The sequence below is a fragment of the Myxocyprinus asiaticus genome, chromosome 4, assembly GCF_019703515.2.
Source record: "Myxocyprinus asiaticus isolate MX2 ecotype Aquarium Trade chromosome 4, UBuf_Myxa_2, whole genome shotgun sequence".
Taxonomy (NCBI): Eukaryota; Metazoa; Chordata; class Actinopteri; order Cypriniformes; family Catostomidae; genus Myxocyprinus; species Myxocyprinus asiaticus.
The window spans coordinates 57,892,685-57,914,144 of NC_059347.1; the positions used below are offsets into that span (position 1 = coordinate 57,892,685).

General features: G+C 37.6%; 2 protein-coding genes across 8 annotated transcripts in view; one reads left to right on the plus strand and one right to left on the minus strand.

Annotated features, from left to right (window-relative positions):
• Positions 1–5,053, plus strand: part of LOC127440020 (PDZ and LIM domain protein 5-like) — a 65,999-nt gene extending 60,946 nt beyond the window's left edge. For all 5 annotated transcript variants that reach the window (XM_051696386.1, XM_051696387.1, XM_051696388.1 and 2 more), the window contains 3 exons: positions 111–231; positions 2,505–2,620; positions 2,726–5,053. In XM_051696386.1, the coding sequence (XP_051552346.1) occupies positions 111–231; positions 2,505–2,620; positions 2,726–2,815 (327 nt within the window). In that variant the 3' untranslated portion in view covers positions 2,816–5,053. The remainder of the gene's footprint in view (positions 1–110; positions 232–2,504; positions 2,621–2,725) is intronic.
• LOC127440017 (NAD-dependent malic enzyme, mitochondrial-like) overlaps positions 1–21,460 on the minus strand; it is a 714,514-nt gene that overhangs the window by 172,375 nt on the left and 520,679 nt on the right. The window lies entirely within an intron of this gene.

The following is a 21,460-nucleotide window of genomic DNA, read 5'->3' on the forward strand; positions in this document are numbered from 1 at the left end:
ATACACTCACACACACAAGCACATTATTATGTCCTTAAGGCTCCTTTAGAACATTCTTGTTTTGTGTGTGAATGGAATAAGATAATAATGTCATGTGTCATGCTTAACAGGAAGTGATTAATGCACTAAAGCAGACTTGGCATGTGTATTGCTTCCTGTGTGCATCCTGCCAGCAACCAATAAGAAACAATACATTTCACCTGGAGGACGGAGAGCCCTACTGCGAGAGAGGTGCGTGCACACACACACACACACACACACACACACACACACATGTTGGTGCAGCTATCCTTATGAGGACTCTCCATAGACATAATGATTTTTATACTGTATGAACTATAGATTCTATCCCCTTACCCTACCCCTAAACCTAACCCTCACAAAAAACTTTCTGCATTTTTACATTTTCAATAAAACATTGTTTTGTATGTTTTTTAAGGGATTTAAATTATGGGGGCACTAGAAATGTCCTCATAAACCACATTTATAGCATAATACCCTAGTAATTACCAGTTTGTAACCTAAAATGTCCTCGTAAACCACCCAAACCCGCCCCCCACAAACACATAAACACACACACACATTCTATTTTATTCTATTCTACTCTATACAGTCCTATCTGTACGATTCTGTTCTTTAAGGATCTATTCTATTCTATTATTTACAGTTTTGTTCTGTTGTATAGTTTTGATCTACTCTTTTTTTTATACTGTGCAACGGTTTTCTATACAGTTCTGATCTGTTATATTCTATTCTATTTGATTAATTTATATTCTGTTCTTTATAGATTTGTTCTGTTGTATTTACAGTTCTATTCTGTTATATATGGTTATGTTCTTTTCTTTTCTATTCTATTCAATTCTATTTCTATTCTATTCTATTCTGACTTTTCCTATGATCTATTCTTTTCTATATTCTATGGATCTTTTCTATAAAGTTGGGTTCTTTTCCATTCCGTTCTATTTGATTATTTTCTAATATTTTCTAAATGGTTCTATTTTGTTGTATGCTTTATAGTTCTATTCTGTCATATGTGGTTATATTCTATTATTTTCTATACAGTTCTGCTCTATTCTATTCAGTATGGTTTTGTTCTGCTGCATTCTTTACAGTTCTATTATGTTACTGGATTGTTATGTTCTATTTCTATATTGTACTATTCAGTTCTCCTCTTGTATTCAATATGGTTATGTTCTGTTGTATTCTTTACATTTCTGTTCTGTTTTGTTCTATTCTATTCTAACATATTCTATTCTATTTTAACATATTCTATTTTATACAATTCTGTTCTATCTGCACATTCTGTTCTATTCAATTCTAATATTTTCTATACAGTCCTATCTGTACGATTCTGTTCTAAAAGGATCTATTCTATTCTATTCTATTCTATTCTATTCTATTCTATTCTTATCTATTATATTATTTACAGTCATGTTATATTGTATACAGTTTTGATCTACTCTTTTTTATTGTGCAATTGTTTTCTATACAGTTCTGTTCTATTCTATTCTATTTGATTAATTTTTTATTCTATTCTTTATGGATTTGTTCTGTTGTATTTAAAGTTCTATTCTGTTATATATGGTTATGTTCTTTTCTTTCAACACTGTTCTATTCTATTCTATTCTCAACACTGACCTATCCTATACTAATGTATACAGTTCTATACTATTTGTATGATTCTATTCTATAAGGCTTTGTTCTGTTCTGTTCTTTACAGTTCTATTCTGATGTATACAGATATGATCTATTCTTTTCTATATTCTATCGATCTTTTCTATAAAGTTATGTTCTTTTCCATTCCGTTCTATTTGATTATTTTCTAATCTATTCTAAATGGTTCTATTCTGTTCTATTCTTTGTAGTTCTATTCTTTTCTGTGCAGTTCCATTCTATTCTATTCAGTATGGTTGTGTTCTGCTGTATTCTTTACAGTTCTATGTTATATATGTTATATATTGTTATATTCTATTCATTTCTATACAGTTCTGTTCTTTTCTACTCTATTGTATTCTATATATTTTTGTTGTTGTATTCTTTACATTTATATTCTATTCTATTTTAATCTATTCTAACATATTCTATTTTATACAGTTCTATTATATATTCAGGATTCTGTTCTATTCAATTCTGTTCTGTACAGTTTTTTATACAGTTTTGATCTGCTCTATTGTATTCTATTTTATTATTTTCTATTCTCTATGATTCTGTTTTTTGTATTTTTTACATACTGTATTTATTTTGGTATGGTTATGTTCTATAATATTCTATACAGTTCTGTTCTGTTCTACTCTATTTTATTTTTCATCTTTATGGTTCTATTTTATTGTACTCTTTACCCTTCTGAGTTATACTTCTTTCTACAGAGTTTTGTTCATTCTATATGATTATGTTGTATTCTTTTCTATACTATTTTATTCTATATGCTTCTGTTCTGTATTCTTTACAGTCCTATACCTCATACACATTGTTCTTTAACTGTTTTTGTTTGTTTGTTTGTTTAGACTACTATAGTTTGTTTGGGACTGGTTGCCATGGTTGTGATTTCCCAATAGAAGCAGGAGACAAGTTTTTAGAGGCCCTTGGCTTCACCTGGCATGACACCTGCTTTGTGTGCTCAGTAAGTGTGTGTGTGTGTGTGTGTGTGTGTGTGTTCAGGTATATTTGTGAGTGTTTGTGTATTTATGTAGAACTGAGTGATTGATTTTTGTCATGTTCTCTTCAGGTGTGCAGCATCAGTCTGGAGGGTCAAACTTTCTTCTCCAAAAAAGACAAACCGCTTTGCAAGAAACACGCTCACAATCTCAAAATATAAAAATTAAAGTCATTTTGATTTTTAAAATAGCAAAGTGTAAAGAATGCAATACTTGCAAATATACAGTAGAAGCATCGCAAACTCACAAAATAATATTGGAGAGGCAATGATTATTAATGTTTTTTGTTGGTTTGTTATGTTCGTACAGAATGTGAGCTGATGTTCTGAAAGAACTAACAGCACTTTTGAAACTTTGTTATTTTATGAAATCAAAGAAATGTCAGAGGAAGTTCTTGCCTTTTTATTTGTTTTGTTTTTTTGCTTTTTGTTTGCATTTTTTTTTTTATCTTTCTATCCTTCACTGAAAACCATACCATTATTTATAAAATAGGGAACAAAACCATGGAAGTAAAAATATCACAAGAAGTGCTCATTAAAATATCTGATATTGCCATAATATTATCAAAATGCACAATACATTCTATCACATACATCACACACATTTAGCAAACTTCACAACATACAGTTATACCATCAGAGAGGTTAAATGACGGTATGCTGAGTGTATCAGACATAAGACATCAGTATAAGAAAGGTAACACTTTACAGTAAGATTCCATTTGTTAACATTAGTTAACAACATTATTTAACCTAAACTAACAATGAACAATACTTTCACAGTATTTATTAATGTTGGCTAATGTTCATTTCAACATATACATTTTAAAATCAAAAGTTATGTTTGTTAACATTAGTTATTACACGGTTCTCTGGAATACTCAATTCTGATTGGTCAATGGCACCATCCAGTGGTCAGATATTGCTCTGTAACTACCGCACATCCAGGGATTAAGACATATCGGACCGCTCATCTAGGTTCTGCGAGCCGTCTCTCTTACTTCTCGGATCACTGTACGATCTGTACAAGTAAGCAAATAAAATAATTTTAACTCAAATCAATGTTTCATGTGCATTTATTTATTTATTTGGCTAGTAGTCTTGTAATAGGCTGAATATTGAGGAGTCAGACATTCATTTTTACAAAGTAAACACCATCAGAACTCCGACGCATCCAGAGGTTGATTTCAGCAGTTCAGCGATTGCTTTCTTCTCAAATTACATAATTTCAATGCAAATCAATATTTTATGTCCATGTATTTATTTATTTGGTTAGTTGCTGTGTAATGAGCGGGATAATGTAGAGTCAGTCGGTTGTTATCGCAAAATAAACCCCTTCAGGGTGACACAAGACTCCTCCGCTTCACGTCGGGGTTCTGATCACCTGTCGGGGTTTATTGTTCGATAACAACCGGCTGACTCTACATTATCCCTTACTCAATGCACTATGAACTAACATGAACTACCAATGAACAATTGTATTTTTATTAGCTAACATTAACAAAGATTAATAAATACTGTAAAAAAATATATTGTTCATTTGTCTGTTCATAATATCTAATGCATTAACTAATGTTAACCAATGAAGTGTTACCGGTTAAATTAAAGGAGCAATATGTAACAATGACATCAAGCGTTCAAAATAGGTACTGCAGACCAAATTCAAAATATTGTATAAAGTTGTCTCCCCGCCCCCTCCTCCCCAGACTCAAAGCTCACGCAGTTGAGGACACGCAACAGGAATGAACAAACTGACAATGGCAAGCGATGAGCCTTACACTGTAAGTTGATCAGCTAATGTATACGTTTGCAATGTTTTTATTGTTTGCAAATTATAAACCAGCTCATGTGGATTTTTTATAAATCTGTCAATGTTAGCTAGATGTATTCCATGTCTGCAGCACACTGTGTTTGCCCTCTAACTTGTTTCAAATCTGGCAACCCGGGGTGTCGAAATACTATTGGGAAATGGGCAGTGGGCGGGATCACACAGGCCAAAACACAAACAGAAATTCCGGCCCGGAACAGACATTTCAAAGTAGAATATACTGGCTGTAGCTTTGTTTTCGGAGAAGCCAGTATTTCAACTTCTCTGATAACATATTATGATAATTTTATGCTTTAGGACAGTCAATATATTACATATTGCACCTTTAAATTGAAGGAAAGTTAATGAAAAATAAAAAGAAGGGAAATGTATTTATTTCAAGCTCTGGGATAATGGGCAACTTTTCTTTTACTATATCAGGTAAAATGCTTGTTTATAGATTTTTGCTTTATTTTATTAATAAAAAATTGGAATTGCACTTTCAATTATTTCAGTTTTTTGACAAACTCTGTTTTTGAAAAACTCTTGTTTGTATCTTTAAAAGTTGCTTTAATAAAAATCAAACACAAACAGTTTGTTGTCCTCCTAATTTATGCTAAAATTGTAATTATTTTTTTTCTCCCACTCAATCAAAGAATTCATGAAAGTGGAGTATTATAAGTGGTGTTTGCAAAGGCAAGCATCAGTATTACTATTGCTTATACGTAGGATTAGGGACTAGAACAAATCTCTAACCCTAAACATTAAACTTTGGCACATACTATAATGTTTGTTGTTGAGGAGAGGTTTTTTATTATTATTTTTATACAGTAAATAACTTGACTTTTACAATTAATTTCTTGTTCACATCAGATTTGAATTTCTTATTCATTTAAGCAAATTGCACGTGTTTTGGCATGTGTCTACAATTGTCTACAATTTGCACAATAACTAAATGTACATGGCTTGCAGATCAAAACTGATGAATTGATTCTCAGCGAAATTGTCATACTCTTCACAACTTCTAAACATTCTTTCATCGTGTGAGCCATCACATGCAAAATGATCCATTCAGTTATCAAAATCTGTAAGACACACATGTATATTCCATAAATATCTATGACATGGAATGTTTTTTCATTGTTGCAGATTTTTATTTTTCATTGATGTGTCATTTTGTAGCAATTTACTGTTCAATATATATGACTTTGCATGTAAGAAATGTGTAAAAATGGACATGCAAATGTGAATTATCTGTTTACATGTAACACATTAGAGAATGTTAAGACTTTAAAAAAAAAAAAAGAGCAAAAGCGATTGAGAAAAATTGTAAAGCCACTCACTTTTTTTGTTTTTTTTAGAATATGTAAAAATCTAGTATTAAAGACTAGAGTTTTTATCTCTTTTGTTTCTCTCAGGTGAGTTGTTTTGGCTGTAATGGCCGTAACTCACACCAGTGCATGAGTGCAGGGGGTTGTGACCTCTGCTACGCAAGTGAATGAGACATTCACTCTGGCTACAAAGAACACTTTCTCTCCCTCTCTTTCTTCTCTTCTATCTTTCTCTTCATACTAGTCTGGTAGGAGTGGTTAAATTCATCTGAAGACGTGTCTTTGTGAATTTAGGGTTTTTATCTCAGCAAAAGGTAATTATGTTTAAAACAAGCCAACACTTCTTAAGCAGAACTATGAATATCAACTTGTGAATTGTGCATCAAACTGCTGGCTGTCCATCTTGAATTATAAGATGTGATGGTAAATAAAGATGTCAGTGGTACAGTATATAAAGATCATTCATTAAGTCATTTTTAGTGAGCAGCAACAAACATTATTTATGCAACATCATTTTAATACAACGCATTATTTTGATTAAACTGAACAAATTTTATCCAAAATAGTCAATCCATTCCCAAGCTGAAAATTAATCTAATGGGATCATACAGTGATGATATCTGATGGCAATACCATGACAGATAGATAGATAGATAGATAGATAGACAGGCAGACAGAAAGACAGACTAATAGATAGACAGACTAATAGACAGACACAGACAGACAGACAGAAAGACAGACTAATAGACAGACAGAAAGGCAGACAGGCAGACTAATAGACAGACAGATAAATAGATAGATAGACAGACAGACCAATGGATAGACAGACAGACATATAGATAGATAGACAGACTAATAGACAGACAGACAGGTGTAACGGTGGCCAGCCAGGGGTGGACTGGGAAGAGAAGGGGGGGGGGGGGTTCACTGTCCTTTTCCTCATATCGCTGCCCCCTTCGGCATATCGTGGCGCCGTTTTGTGGCCCATTCTGCATAACGTGGCAGCACATTTCATTTGCCCCTGATCGGCCCCAAAGTGTGTTGGCCCACCGGGAAAATGCCCAGTATGCCAGATTACCAATTCAGTCCTGTGGCCAGCTGATAGATAACTGTGCAATGTGTATAAACCTCACTCTCCTGACCTCAAGAGGTGCACTAGTGACTGACGCTAGAGGCTTTAGCCTCCTTGTTAGCACACCCACCTCCCATGCCAGAGACGCTGGTTTGAGTCCTGTACGGAGCGGGTAGAACAGGAGCGTCACAATGGTGCCGTGACCCAGATGGGAGTGAGGTTTAGGGGGGTGAGTGTAATGGTGGCCAGCTGATAGATAGCTGTGCAATGGTTATAAACCTCACTCTCCTGACTTCAAGAGGTGCACTAGCCACTGACACTGTAGCTGTAGCCTTTAGCCTCCTTGTTAGCGCACCCGCCTCCCATGCCGGAGACGCTGGTTCAAGTCCTGTACGGAGCGGGTTGAACAGGAGCGTCACACAGGCAGACTAATAGACAGATAGCTAGCTAGATAGACAGACAGACAGATAGAAAGATTATATCTAATAGATAGATAGACAGACAGATTAACAGACAGATAGCTAAACAGACAGACAGACATACAGATAGAAAGACAGACTAATAGATAGACAGACTGATTAATAGATAGACAAGCAGACTGATAGATAAACAGACAGACAAATAGCTAGATGGACAGACATACACACAGATAGAAAGACCGACTAATAGATAGACAGACACACAGATAGACAGACAGATTAATAGATAGACAAGCAGACTGATAGATAGACAGACAGACAAATAGACAGATAGCTAGATGGACAGACATACACACAGATAGAAAGACCGACTAATAGACAGACAGATTAATAGATAGACAAGCAGACTGATAGATAGACAGACAGACAGACAAATAGACAGACAGATAGAAAGACAGACAGATTAATAGATAGACAAGCAGACTAATAGACAGACATGCAAACAGACAGACATGTTTATATAGTGTTTATTGAGTTTTAGTAATATAATACCTTTTAACATGACAAATAACGTTTCTTGAAGTGAGGCAGAGACCTCACTACTCTGCTAAAAGAAGATTCTGTCAGGATTCATACTATATTTTACTCTTCATGTTCATATCTTCAAGCTAAATTGTTAACGTACGTGTGTGGGTCTCTTTGGAGTCATTTTAAGTCAGTCATTGCTGCAGTTTATGAGCACGCGGCCGGTAGTCGGTGCAGTAGAGTTCCCGCGCGCGTCTCTAGAGCAGCTGCTGATGTTGACGAACGGTGAAGATATTTGCGTTGAACCGACACCGGCGTCCAGACAGACCATACACACGGACTCACGGCGACATCAATGAGACTTGCAGATCAGAAACGGTAAAAATGCATTTAAAACATTTCTTTATGACAGAATTACAACCGGAGAAAAACCCGAAGGAAGTGAACGGATAGGTCTGACGATACATCTGTTCATTTCTGACAGATTTTGATTAATTTTCGATTAAATTAAACCCTGAAGTGGCCTAACCGTATAAAGATTGTTAAGAGGATCGTGTAACGCTTTTCACAAACATTTGGGTTTGGTAACCAACCAATTTCGCTTAGTTTGTTACAACAAAATAACTTATTTCTGTTTCTACATATCTAGGAGATTTCACATTGATTAACTATGATTTGAATGTAGTAACAATAACCTTAGATTAAGATGTTTTGACATGTTGACATTAAGATGTTAGAACCTATGTTTACCATGGTAAATTTTGTTTTTGACACACTTTACATCACAGCGTCACATTTTCCATATTAATTTATTGAATTAAGTTAGTGATAACAATATCAAATAAATTTTAAATAAAACAACTACACAATACTATCACAAAGTACCATGGTGTTACCAAGTAGCACTTTATAATAACTTATTTTATTAAATATAAGTTATTAAAAATAAGAACTTAGTCATTATTGTTATGCTTCAGTACAGATCAGTACTTGACTTATATGTGGATATGAGTCTATGAATATATACGTGTTTCATGATATTTCTATCATACTCGCTCTATTGAGTTTTGTCATGAATGATATTGTGTCCAGCACAAATGTGCTGGGAATATGATACAGCGACAGAAACTTTTAACTGCTATGATGAACTTCTCTCACAGTATCTGGATAACCTCTACTCTTTCGACACTTAGAGTGTAATTCCAACACAAGCAACTTTCTCCAAGGATAATGTGGGAATTGGCCTGCTTGAGTCTATTAGAATAGACCATTTGGTTCATGCACACAAGAATAATCCCACATGCTGATTTATTTCAAGCACTGATTACATTGTTTTGACTCTAACACAGTTTATTTATATTGCCTGATCTTACTTTGTTGGTAAAGAATGAAAACATTTTATCTTTAATATATTGTTTGTTTACATGTGACATTCCCCTGAATGAAAATTCTGCTATCATTTACTCATCCAGACCCCTAGGAACAAGTTTAGCCGAATGTCTGTGCTGCTCTCTTTCATACAGTGAAAATGAATGGGGACCAGCGGCTGTCAAGCTCCAAAAGAGACAAAAAAGTATGGAGATGCACCGATGTATCAGCTGCCGATATTTATTGGCCAATTATTGACATTGAAATTAAATCGGCATATTGGTTTTAAGCATGAAAACGCAGATATGAAAAACCAGTGGTTTATTATGCTAATTATGCTATTATGCTAAAAAGATTTTTATTATGTTTTTTTCCCCACATCAATCTACACTCCATACCCCATAATGACAAATCAAAAACCAGATTTTTGATAACTTTGCAAATTTAGTAAAAAGAAAAAACTGAAATATCACATTGACACAAGTACATTTATGCATTTGGCAGATGCTTTTGTCCAAAGTGACTTACAGTGCTCTGATTACAGGGACAATCCCCCTGGAGCAACCTGGAGTTAAGTGCCTTGCTCAAGGACACAATGGTGGTGGCGGCTGTGGGGATTGAACCAACAACCTTCTGTTTACTAGTTCAGTGCTTTAGTCCACTACACTACCACCACTTGAAATTTAGCTCATGTGCATCCCATTTCTCTGGATCATCTTTGAGATGTTTCTACACTGACTGGAGTTCACCTGTGGCATATTCAGTTGATTGGCATGATTTCATTAGACATGGGATACTTCATATGCCACTGCCTGAACCTTGGATTTAGGATAGACCTCACTTACCTGCTGGTTAAACTGCGATGCACCTCACTGATCTCTGCCTGCATCACCTTGGTCTAATGATGGACTACACTGACTCTTAAAATGAAATACATTAGATTATCAATTAATTGCCAACAAAAGCCTTTATCGGCCAACTAACAGTGGATCTATGTGAACTTCTGCAGTTAATCCAGGCTGAACTTCAAAGACATTAGACATTAATCTTATAGTTCATTCAAAATCTTTGTTTAAACACTGGCCCTTAACACTTACTTAGTTTACTAATTTTAAACCATGACCTACACTAAACACAAATAACTAATACTGGCATTATATTCATGATGTTAGCCAGAGGGGAACTGACCCCCACCGTGAGCCTGGTTTCTCCAAAGGTTATTTTTGTCCATTAACCAACATCTTATGGAGTTTTGTGTTCCTTGCCACAGTCGCCTTCAGCTTGCACACTGGGGTTCTAAATACCATTGTTATTTATTTATATAATTATATATTTTTATAGACAATTTACAATCATATTTAATCAAACTACACAATGATGAAAGCTGCTTTAAAACGTTGTGTGTTGTGAAAAGCACTATACAAATATAAATGACTTGACTTGATTTGGAAAGGCACATACCTGTCAAAATAAGGTCTCACAGCTGAAAATGTATATCAAAGCAAAAACCAAGCCATGAGGTCAAAGGGACTAGGGATTAGAGGTCTTCACGGGTTCAAAAATTCATGCCCTAACCTAAAGTGACCCGGAAATGTACTACCCGGACCTGAACCGGACCCGACTATTATTTGAAAGCTTGGACCCGTACCCATGCAGAACTGAGAAATGCCAGACCCGGACCCAAACCGGACCCGTCTATTATTTGAAAGCTGGGACCCGGACCCAGCCAGGAGACACAGACCCGATCGACACCAATTTCACAGCTGATTGCTATTAACAAGTTAATTTACAAGTTTTGAAAACAACTTACCTAATTTAACTTTAGTAGCCTTCTCCCCTGTGCCTTGCCGTGATGCATATAATCCATCCTCCTTGCCAGGAAAGTTCCAGGTTTTCTGTGATTCCTCTCTTGCTAATTGAAACAGCATAGCTAATCCACTCATTATTTCAGCTTCAAAAGTCCACTTGCTGTCACGGTGACGGATGGCAAATGCAACTTGTTTAGAATCAGCTTTGCAGTTTTTTTGTATCTCGCATAAGATAACTCCATCTGTTTGCCCTTTTGAACTATAATAACGATTGCTCGTTCATTGCCACGGCTGCTAACGTTAGCACTGCTTATTTGCTATAGTGTGCCTTAACTCCGCTCTGATGTCACTCAGCTCGTTGTGGCTCCGCTCCGTTTTTCACCTTATTTCCCGCCCGCACTTTCTCATCATAATTATACAATGTTGCCAGTTACAACACACACACAGCACCATCATCATCAGCAGCGCTGTCTGATCACGGCCGGGTCTTCTCGGATCGACTCCGGCATTACACATAATGTTAAACAGACCCGGGACCCGCAGCAATAGAATGGGACCCAACCTGGACCCGGCTAACCATATAAAACGTGGTCGGGTCTCGGGTCCTCGGGTTAGGGTGGACCCGTGAAGACCTCTACTGAGGATTGTGTTGAGGCACATATCTGGGGAAGGCTACAAACATTTTTTGGCTGCATTGAAGGTTCCCAAGAGCACAGTGGCCTCCATAATTTTTAAATGGAAGAATTTTGGAACAACCAGGACTCTTCCTAGAGCTGGCCGCCCAGCCAAACTGAGCAATCGGGGGAGAAGGGCCTTGGTAAGAGAGGTGACCAAGAACCCGATGTTCACTCTGGTTGAGCTCCAGTGATCATGTGTGGAGATGGGAGAAACTTGCAAAAGGACAACCATCACCAATCTGGGCCTTATGGCAGAGTGCCAGACGGAAGCCTCTCCTCAGTGCAAGACACAAAAAAATCACCTAAAGGAATCTCAGACTGTGAGAAACAAGATTCTCTGGTGTATGTCATGTCTGGAGAAAACCAGGCACCGCTCATCACCTGCGCAATATCATCCCAGCGATGAAGCATAGTGGTGGTAGCATCATGCTGTGGGGGTGTATTTCAGCAGCAGGGACTGGGGGACTGGTCAGGGTTGAAGGAAAGCGGAACGCAGCAAAATACAGAGATATCCTTAATGAAAACCTGGTCCAGAGTGCTCAGGATCTCATACTGGGCCGAAGGTTCACCTTCCAACAGAACAATGACCCTATGCACACAGCCAAGACAACGCAAGAGTGGCTTAGGGACAACTCTGTGAATGTCCTTAAGTGGCCCAGCCAGAGCCTGCACTTGAACCCAATCGAACATATCTGGAGAGACCTGAAAATGGCCGGCCACCAACAGTCCTCATCCAACCTGACAGAGCTTGAGAGGATCTGCAGAGAAGAATGGCAGAAAATTCCCAAATCCAGGTGTGCAAAGCTTGTCGCATCATACCCAAAAAGACTTGAGGCTGTAATTGCTGCCAAAGGTGCTTCAACTAAGTACTGAGTTAAGGGTCTGAATACTTATGTCAATGTGATTTTCAGTTTTTTCTTTTTAATACATTTGCAAAGTTATCAAAAATCAGTTTTTTCTTTGTTATTATGGGGTATGGAGTGTAGATTGATGTGAAAAAAATAAAATAATTTAAAGCATTTTGGCATAAGGCTGCAACATAACAAAATGTGAAAAAAAAATGAAGGGGTCTGAATACTTTCTGAATGCACTATATATTTAATTAGTAACACACTTTGTAAAAACAACTGTGAATTCAAGTGCACAGTCCAGAAATAATAATAGCCACAATATATTGAAGGATTGGCAATCCTAAGAACATGTAATATAAATCTTTTTATTCTTTCTTGTTCTCACATTAATGAGGAAAAACCAGCATTACAGACGTGACAGTTGTGAAAACTATATGCTACATGATGAGGGATGAGCCCATATTCTGCATTCAGCGCTGCGTGTTGAGCGGCTCCCTCTAGTGGTCTGGATGCCACTATCCATTATACCAATATAATACAGAATTTAAAAGGGGTTTTGTTCATTTGGTTAAAACTTTATATTTTTCCATGATGTGGTTGATATTTCTGTGGAATTGCCCAACATATGCATAATATGAATTTGTACTGTTTTAACATATACAGTACAAAATATGTACATGATAAATATAATGGAAAAATATTAGTATTGGTATCGGCCTATAGTATTTTTTAAAAACTGTATCGGCCAAAAATTCTCATAGCGGTGCATCCTTACATAAAACTAGTACATACAACTAATGCACAATATTCCACGACTTCAGAGGCTAAAAGCTAGCTTTGTGTGAGGAACAGACTGAAGTTTAAAGGGATAGTTCACCCAAAAATGAAAATTCTCTCATTATTTACTCACCCTCAGGCCATCCCAGATGTGTATGACTTTCTTTCTTCTGCAGAACACAAACAAAGATTTTTAAGAATATTTCAGCTCTGTAGGTCCTTACAATGCAAGTAAATGGGTGCCAACATTTTGACTCTCCAAAAATCACATAAAGGTAACAAAAAAGTAATCCACAAGACTCTAGTGGTTAAATCCATATCTTCAGAAGTGATATGATAGGTGTGGGTGAGAAACTGATAAATATTTAAGTCCATTTTTGCTAGAAATTCTTCTCCCTGCCCAGTAGGTGGCATATGCATGAAGAATGTGAATCACCAAAAACACAAGAAGAATGTAAAAGTGAAAGATAAAGTGGAGACTGACTGTATCATATAACTGACTGTATCATATAACTTCTGAAGATATGGATTTAACCACTGGAGTTGTATGGAGTACTTTTATGCTGACTTATGTGATTTTTGGAGCTTAAAAATTATGCACCCATTCATTTGCATTGTATGGACCAAAAGAGTTGAAAAATCTTCATTTGTGTTCTGCTATTGAAAGAAGCCACACACATCTGGAATGGCATGAGGGTGAGCAAATGATGAGAGAATTTTCTTTTATGGGTGAACTGTCCCTTTAATTGTTTTTCACTGGAAATCTTGCTTGACAGCCACCATCACTGTTCACTTTTATTGTATGCAATAGATCAGATTGAACATTCTGCTGTAAGTAACTCATTTTGTGTTACACAAAAGGAAGAAAGTCATATGGGTTCTGAAACATGAGGGAGAATAAATGATGACAGCATTTTCATTTTTGGGTGAACTATTATTGTAATGTTTTATTGTAAAAATGTATATAGAAAGGTCACTTTCTGAATAAATCAAAATATAGCATACTAGGTGATGAGCAGTTATTACTTTAGCTTCAAAAATAATGTCATGGTGCCACTTTTGAGGTGTCTGTTTTTGAGATTTTGGAAGTGTTATTTTTTGCAGTAGCGTTATACAACAGAACTGACTCTGTGTAATATCAAAATAAGTTCACTGATATGGCTATAGGCCCAATGTCACAGATGAACAGAGAGACCAGAAACTCTGAGGTTTCACACACCCTGCAAGCACTAACCAGGTCCAGCTGTGTGTCAGTGTGTGTTATGTGGAGTTCACGTTAGAGAGTCTGTGACCGTATGGTATAAAGCATCCAATTCTTACCTCATCCCCCACCTTTCGTCATGGGACTAGGCAGGAAAGACTCAACGACCAGCCAGAGTCAAACAGCAGATGTGAGTGTGTGTGTGTGTGTGTGTTTGGGTGAGAAAGATGGAATGCGTGTGAGTAGTACACCCCATATACAATGCAAGCACACAAAGTCGACAAAACTACTTACAGTATATTAACTAGGGATGTACCGATCTGATACCTGGATCGGTATCAGCTCCGATACTGAAGTTTTAGGGGCCGTTTACACAACAACGTTTTCAACTAAAAATGGAAAACTTTTTATGCGTTTTGGCTGTTTGTTTACTCGACAATGCCGTTTTGGGGCCTGAAAACACAAACTTTTGAAAATGGTGCCCTTATCGTCTCCGTGTAAACACATAAAAACACGAATTTGTGAAAACGATGATGTCATGCGCACGCTTATTACGTGTTCAGTCTATAGGCATGCACGCAAGTACTTCAAAACAACGCGCGAGACATTCAAAACTACAATGGAGGACTACAGGACTGTGTTTGTGCTGCTCAAGATTTTGAGTTTATTGACGCTTCTCCAGCAAAGTGTAGATCTTCATTGTTTGTATTCACCGCTCTGTGGAAGAATGCTTATGTGCGCAGGCGCATAGTGTTTCTTTACAAAATGACATCGGCAACTACTGGCCTGGCATGCATAATACAACATTTTTAGAAGTTTTCCCGGATCCGTGTGAACGGATCGTTTTGACAACATTGTCATCTGTACGTGAAACTTTTAAAAAACACAAAGGAAAAACATTTCTATTTTTAGTACATTGTTGTCGTGTAAACATACCCTTAGACGGATCGGGTATTAGTCCGACGAGTCCGATCCAAATCCGATACTTTGTTTTAGTCATGTTCATTACTGTCAAGCTATGAAAGAACATTAAAGAACCATAAAAACACCATTAAAGTAGTTCATATGACTCATTTGCATTTTATTGTGCATTTGCATTTTATTCAAAGCCACTTGAAGATGTGTGATAGCTCTGTGAATCACAAAAGGCTGTGTTTAATTGTAAATATATTGCATGCATGTGCAGTGCCAGCGCGTTAGTGAATGGCGCGGCTCTGTTGACACACACACACACACACAAACACAAGCACGCAAACCGCTAGCACTCGCAGCTATTTTTAGCCTTCACACGTGCGCAATATTTGAGCACTACTCATGAACAACATCTCAGATGTAGATGCTCAGTAGTTCGGTTCACTTATAATACGCATTTAGAATGGCACCGGAGGAGCATTTTACCAGAATTTGAATAAGAAGCGAATTAAACTACTGTGAACTTGCCTACAAACAGACACTTACAGGACTTCCTGGAGAGTTCAGAATGTTAAAATAAAAGCCAGATGGTTTAAAAGTTAGTGCACGATTGAGATATATTACTATATATTACTATTATATTATTATTATTATTATCATTTGTTTACAAATTATAACAACATTTAAGTCGAATGTGTTCCAAAAAATAACTGTGTGCATGAAAAGTGAGCTGATCCCTTACAACTAAAAAGAGATCTGAATCATTTAAAGTCCAGATACAAGTTGAAAAAATTCTGCAGCAAAAAAACCCCCCCAAAAAAACGACTTCTTTTCTACTGATGACTTACTGTTAATTTTGCTTAATTTAGTTAACAATAAAGTTTTTAATTAGTTCCACACAATAATGTAAAAATATTTAATCTGATTATGCAAAAAAACAACAACACTGGTATCAGATCGGGATCAGTATCGGCCGGTACTGAGATTTCCGATATCAGAATCGGATCGGAAGAGAAAACGTGATATCAGTGCATCCCTAATATTAACATGAAAATCAACAAAGCTGTCTACAAGGCAAGCGCATGAAGTCAGCAAAACTGCAGCGATCCCATTACAATCAGATCAGAATCAGAATGATCTTAATTGCCAAGTATGCTCACACATACAAGGAATTTGGCTTGGTGACAGAAGCATCCAGTGCACAAACAATACAACAACAAGACAGAGATAATAAAAAAATAGAATTAAAATAAAAAGCAAATAGAAAATATAAGTATATGTATATAGAAATACACAATAAGAAAAAAAAATATATATAGATGTACAAATACAAATCTGTTATATACAGATAGTGCAAGGGAATGTAATGGCAGAAGAGGCAGAATATATTGGATAAATATAAATAGACTAAGCTGTGTATTGCACATAATTATTCCTCAATGAGGCAGTTTTAACTGTTCATGGATAGATATCCTCAGGGAAAAAACTGTTCTTGTGCCAACAGTTCTGGTGCTCAGAGCTCTGTAGCGCCAGCCAGAAGGCAACAGTTCAAAAAGGTAGTGGGCTGGGTGAATGAGGTCCAGAGTGATTTTTCCAGCCCTTTTCCTCACTCAGGAAGTGTACAGTTCTTGAAGGGAGGGCAGGGGGCAACCAATAATCCTCTCAGCAGTCCAAACTGTCCTTTGTAGTCTTCTGATATCTGATTTCATAGATTAATTAAACCAAACAGTTATTTAAGTGCAGAGGACAGACTCAATGACTGCTGAGTAGAACTGGATCAGCAGCGCCTGTGGCAAGTTGAACATCCTCAACTGGCGAAGGAAGTACAACCTCTGCTGGGCCTTTTTCACAGTAGAGTCAATGTGGGTATCCCACTTCAGGTGCTGTGAGATGGTAGTGCCCAGGAACCTGAATGACTCCACTGCTTCCACAGTGCTGTTCAGAATGGTGAGCGGGGTACATTTTGGGGTGTTCCTATTAAAGTCCATTATCATCTCCACTGTTTTGAGTGTGTTCAGCTCCAGGTTGTTTTGATTGCACCAGGTTGCCAGCTGTTCAACCTCCCTTCTGTCAATGATAATCAGTGTCCTAGAATGCTCTCATTATGATCAGCGAAACAGTCTACACTGCAAGAGTATGAAGTTGACAAAACTAGAATGCTCTTATTATAATCAAGAAGCTGTCTACCATGTTTCCACCAAGTTGCGAACTACATTTTTGCAAAAAACCAAAATATCGCACAAACAATGTGCAAATAAAGCTGCGTTTCCATCCCATATGTTCAAAAGAACAAAATCTTCACTTCTGGGGAAATTGTAACCACTGTGACAGCAGCATAAAAGGGATCTAAAGCGATCCAATTGATTTACAACGCACATTTGCGCTGCTGCAGTGTCGACCCGTAGATGCTGCAATTGCGGCACCTGGACAGAACATTTGCGCTGCTTGCAGTGTTTGTTTTTTTGTTTTTGTGCACATTTTTATTTGCATGTCAACCCGTAGATGCTGCAGTTGCGGCACCTGGACAGCACATTTTCACTGCTTGCAGAGTCGTTAGGTTTAATTGCTCGGCCCTAAGATACCACAGTTGCGGCACCTAGACAGCACGTTTGCGCCGCTTGCAGTGTTTTTTTTTTCTTCTTCCTTGGCTTGAGCCAAGTGACAGATTGAGACAATGACTAGTATGGTGCAAGCTGACAGAACACCTTAGCCAGTTTATGCGACGACTAGCACGGCACTGAGAGCATACCCCAGCAACCACCTGAGCAATTGTATGATCAACTGAATCCAGAATACATCGCTTGAGTATTCAGAGTAAATTGAAATGGTCTAAGATACATGCTGCTGAAAACCAACATTCCATTCTTTTAGATAGCCGACAAGGTAACTCTGGGTGCTGAAGTGATCTTGCTCCGGCTTTTAAGAGTGCTGGTGTATGCTTCTGCATACAGAGTCCCTTCTGGATCCTTGAGTAGACATACTGTATTTGCTTTACTGCAGGCGAACCATGACTCGTCATAGCTTATCCGTCAACTGTTAGGAAGAGAGGGTCATAGGAGGCGGCAGAGTTCTGGGTCTCAGGTCTGGAGACATGTGGAGAGAGGGCAGAACTGTGTTAGTTTGGGTAAGGCAATAGGTGATCCTTATTAATGTACAGGAGAAGTAAATAAGCCAATAATTATTTGTATTTTTATTTTTTTGACAGCACATTTGCGCTGTTTTGTGGTGTCATGAGAGGTTTAGTTGCTCGGCAAATTGTGCTCAGCAGGCTGAGTAGATGACAAGCATAATGAATTATGATTGGACACCACTGATTATGAATTAAGACATGTAAACCACAGAGGGAATATTCTATTATTTAATATCTGTACATGAACAGTAGATGCGATCATGCGAAACGGCCTCAGACGCTTATTGGTACAGTATAAGTCAGAAGTTTATACCTTAGCCAAATACATTTAAACTCAGTTTTTCACAATTCCTGACATTTAATCGAAGAAAACATTCCCTGTCTTAGGTCAGTTAGGATCACTACTTTATTTTAAGAATGTGAAATGGCAGAATAATAGTAGAGAGAATGATTTCAGCTTTTATTTCTTTCATGACATTCCCAGTGGGTCAGAAGTTTACATGCACTTTGTTAGTATTTGGTAGCATTGCCTTTAAATTGTTTAACTTGTGAAATGTTTTGGGTAGCCTTCCACAAGCTTCTCACAATAAGTTGCTGGAATTTTGGCCCATTCCTCCAGACAGAACTGGTGTAACTGAGTCAGGTTTGTAGGCCTCCTTGCTCGCACATGCTTTTTCAGTTCTACCCACAAATTTTCTATTGGATTGAGGTCAGGGCTTTGTGATGGCCACTCCAATACCTTGACTTTGTTGTCCTTAAGCCATTTTGCCTCAACTTTGGAGGTATGCTTGGGGTCATTGTCCATTTGGAAGACCCATTTGCGACTGAGCTTTAACTTCCTGGCTGATGTCTTGAGATGTTGCTTCAATATATATACATAATTTTCCTTCCTCATGATTCCATCTATTTTGTGAAGTGCACCAGTCCCTCCTGCAGCAAAGCACCTCCACAACATGATGCTGCCACCCCCATACTTCACGGTTGGTATGGTGTTCTTCGGCTTGCATGCCTCACCTTTTTTCCTCCAAACATAACGATGGTCATTATGGCCATACAGTTAATTTTTTGTTTCACCAGACATAGGACATTTCTCCAAAAAGTAGGATCTTTGTCCTCATGTGCACTTGCAAACTGTACTTTGGTTTTTTATGGTGGTTTTGGAGCAGTGGCTTCTTCCTTGCTGAGCAGCCTTTCAGGTTATGTCGATATAGGACTCATTTTACTGTGGATATAGATACTTGCCAACCTGATTCATCCATCATCTTCATAAGGTCCTTTGCTGTAGTTCTGGTTGATTGATTTGCACGTTTTGCACCAAACTACATTCATCTCTAGGAGACAGAATGCGTCTCCTTCCTGAGCGGTATGATGGCTGCGTGGTCCCATGGCGTTTATACTTGTGTACTGTTGTTTGTACAGATGAATGTGGTACCTTCAGACGTTTGGAAATTGCTCCCAAGGATGAACCAGACTTGTGGAGGTCCACCATTTGTTTTCTGAGGTCTTGGCTGATTTCTTTTGATTTTCCCATGATGTCAAGCAAAGAGGCATTGAGTTTGAAGGTAGGCCTTAAAATACATCCACAGGTACACCTCCAATTCCATACTCCTCCTATCAGAAGCTAATTGGCTAATTGTCTAAAGGCTTGACATCATTTTCTGGAATTTTCCAAGCTGCTTAAAGACACAGTTAACTTAGTGTATGTAAACTTCTGACCCACTGGAATTGTGATAATTAAAAGTGAAACAGTCTGTCTTTAAACAATTGTTGGAAAAATTACTAGTGTCATGCATAAAGCAGAAGTCCTAAATAACTTGCCAAAACTATAGATTGCTAATATTAAATCAGTGGAGTGGTTAAAAAAATGAGTTTTAATGACTTCAACCTAAGTGTATGTAAACTTCTGACTTAACTGTTGTCTGTGGGCTTGGTGCCTGATAAAGTGCACATGGTTGGCCAAGTGGAAAGTAGTGCCTGATAAACTTGTTTCCATTGTGTTTGATTGTGTGTTTTCTCTGTTTCGCTGGTGATCTCGAATCTGATTGTCTGCAGGTTGGTTATGGAGTATCCTTCTATAAGAAAGGTGAGGAGTATTGAGTTTTCAGATATGTTGCAGCTAGTGTTGTCAAAAGTACAGGTACTTTGGTACTAAAATAAAAGATGTAACGATACCAGTGATTCTACAGTACCAGTAGTACTGAGCACTGACTTAATTCGGTACCCGCACACTGTCTTACTGACTTACGACTGCTTTCAAATGCTCACGCTTATTTGAGCGTGTGCTCTGTTGCTCCTTGTACACTGAAATGCACAACAAATCAAATTAAAATCATGATATGGCCTAGTGTGATTATTAAACCGCAAAATGCTGCAATCTTAGGGGGCTTTCACACTGGGCACGTTTGCTGCGGTTTGATTCCGAGTGCGATTGTTCCCGGTGCCCCCCACAGCTTTGGTCTGGTTTCACACTCACTTGATTCTGTTGAACCCCGGTCCATTTGCATTCATCTTACGTCATCACAAACATGCATGGAGAACACAACGCGACTCATACTTTTTTTTTTTTTTTTGGTGCCATTATGCACAGCAGAGTGAACAGCAACTGCATATATTTGCGCTTCATGGCGTAACTCATCAGATGTCCAGGGGAAGGCGGCTTGCTGCTGCTCGCAAACGGCGTTTTTTGAGGAGACAGCTGATTGCAAGGAATTCATTTGCATCTTTGTTTACACTGCACGCTTACTCACGCTCGTGTCCAAGGTGAAGTTATCGCCACTGTCATTTCCTATTATACCCTATATTTATAACCTATAATAGTATTTATATATAGTATTTATAAGATAGATAGATAGATAGATAGATAGGCAGTATTTATAGTGTTGATTGTACTTGTATGTCATTGTGGTGTCATTACTTTTTTGGGACTTTC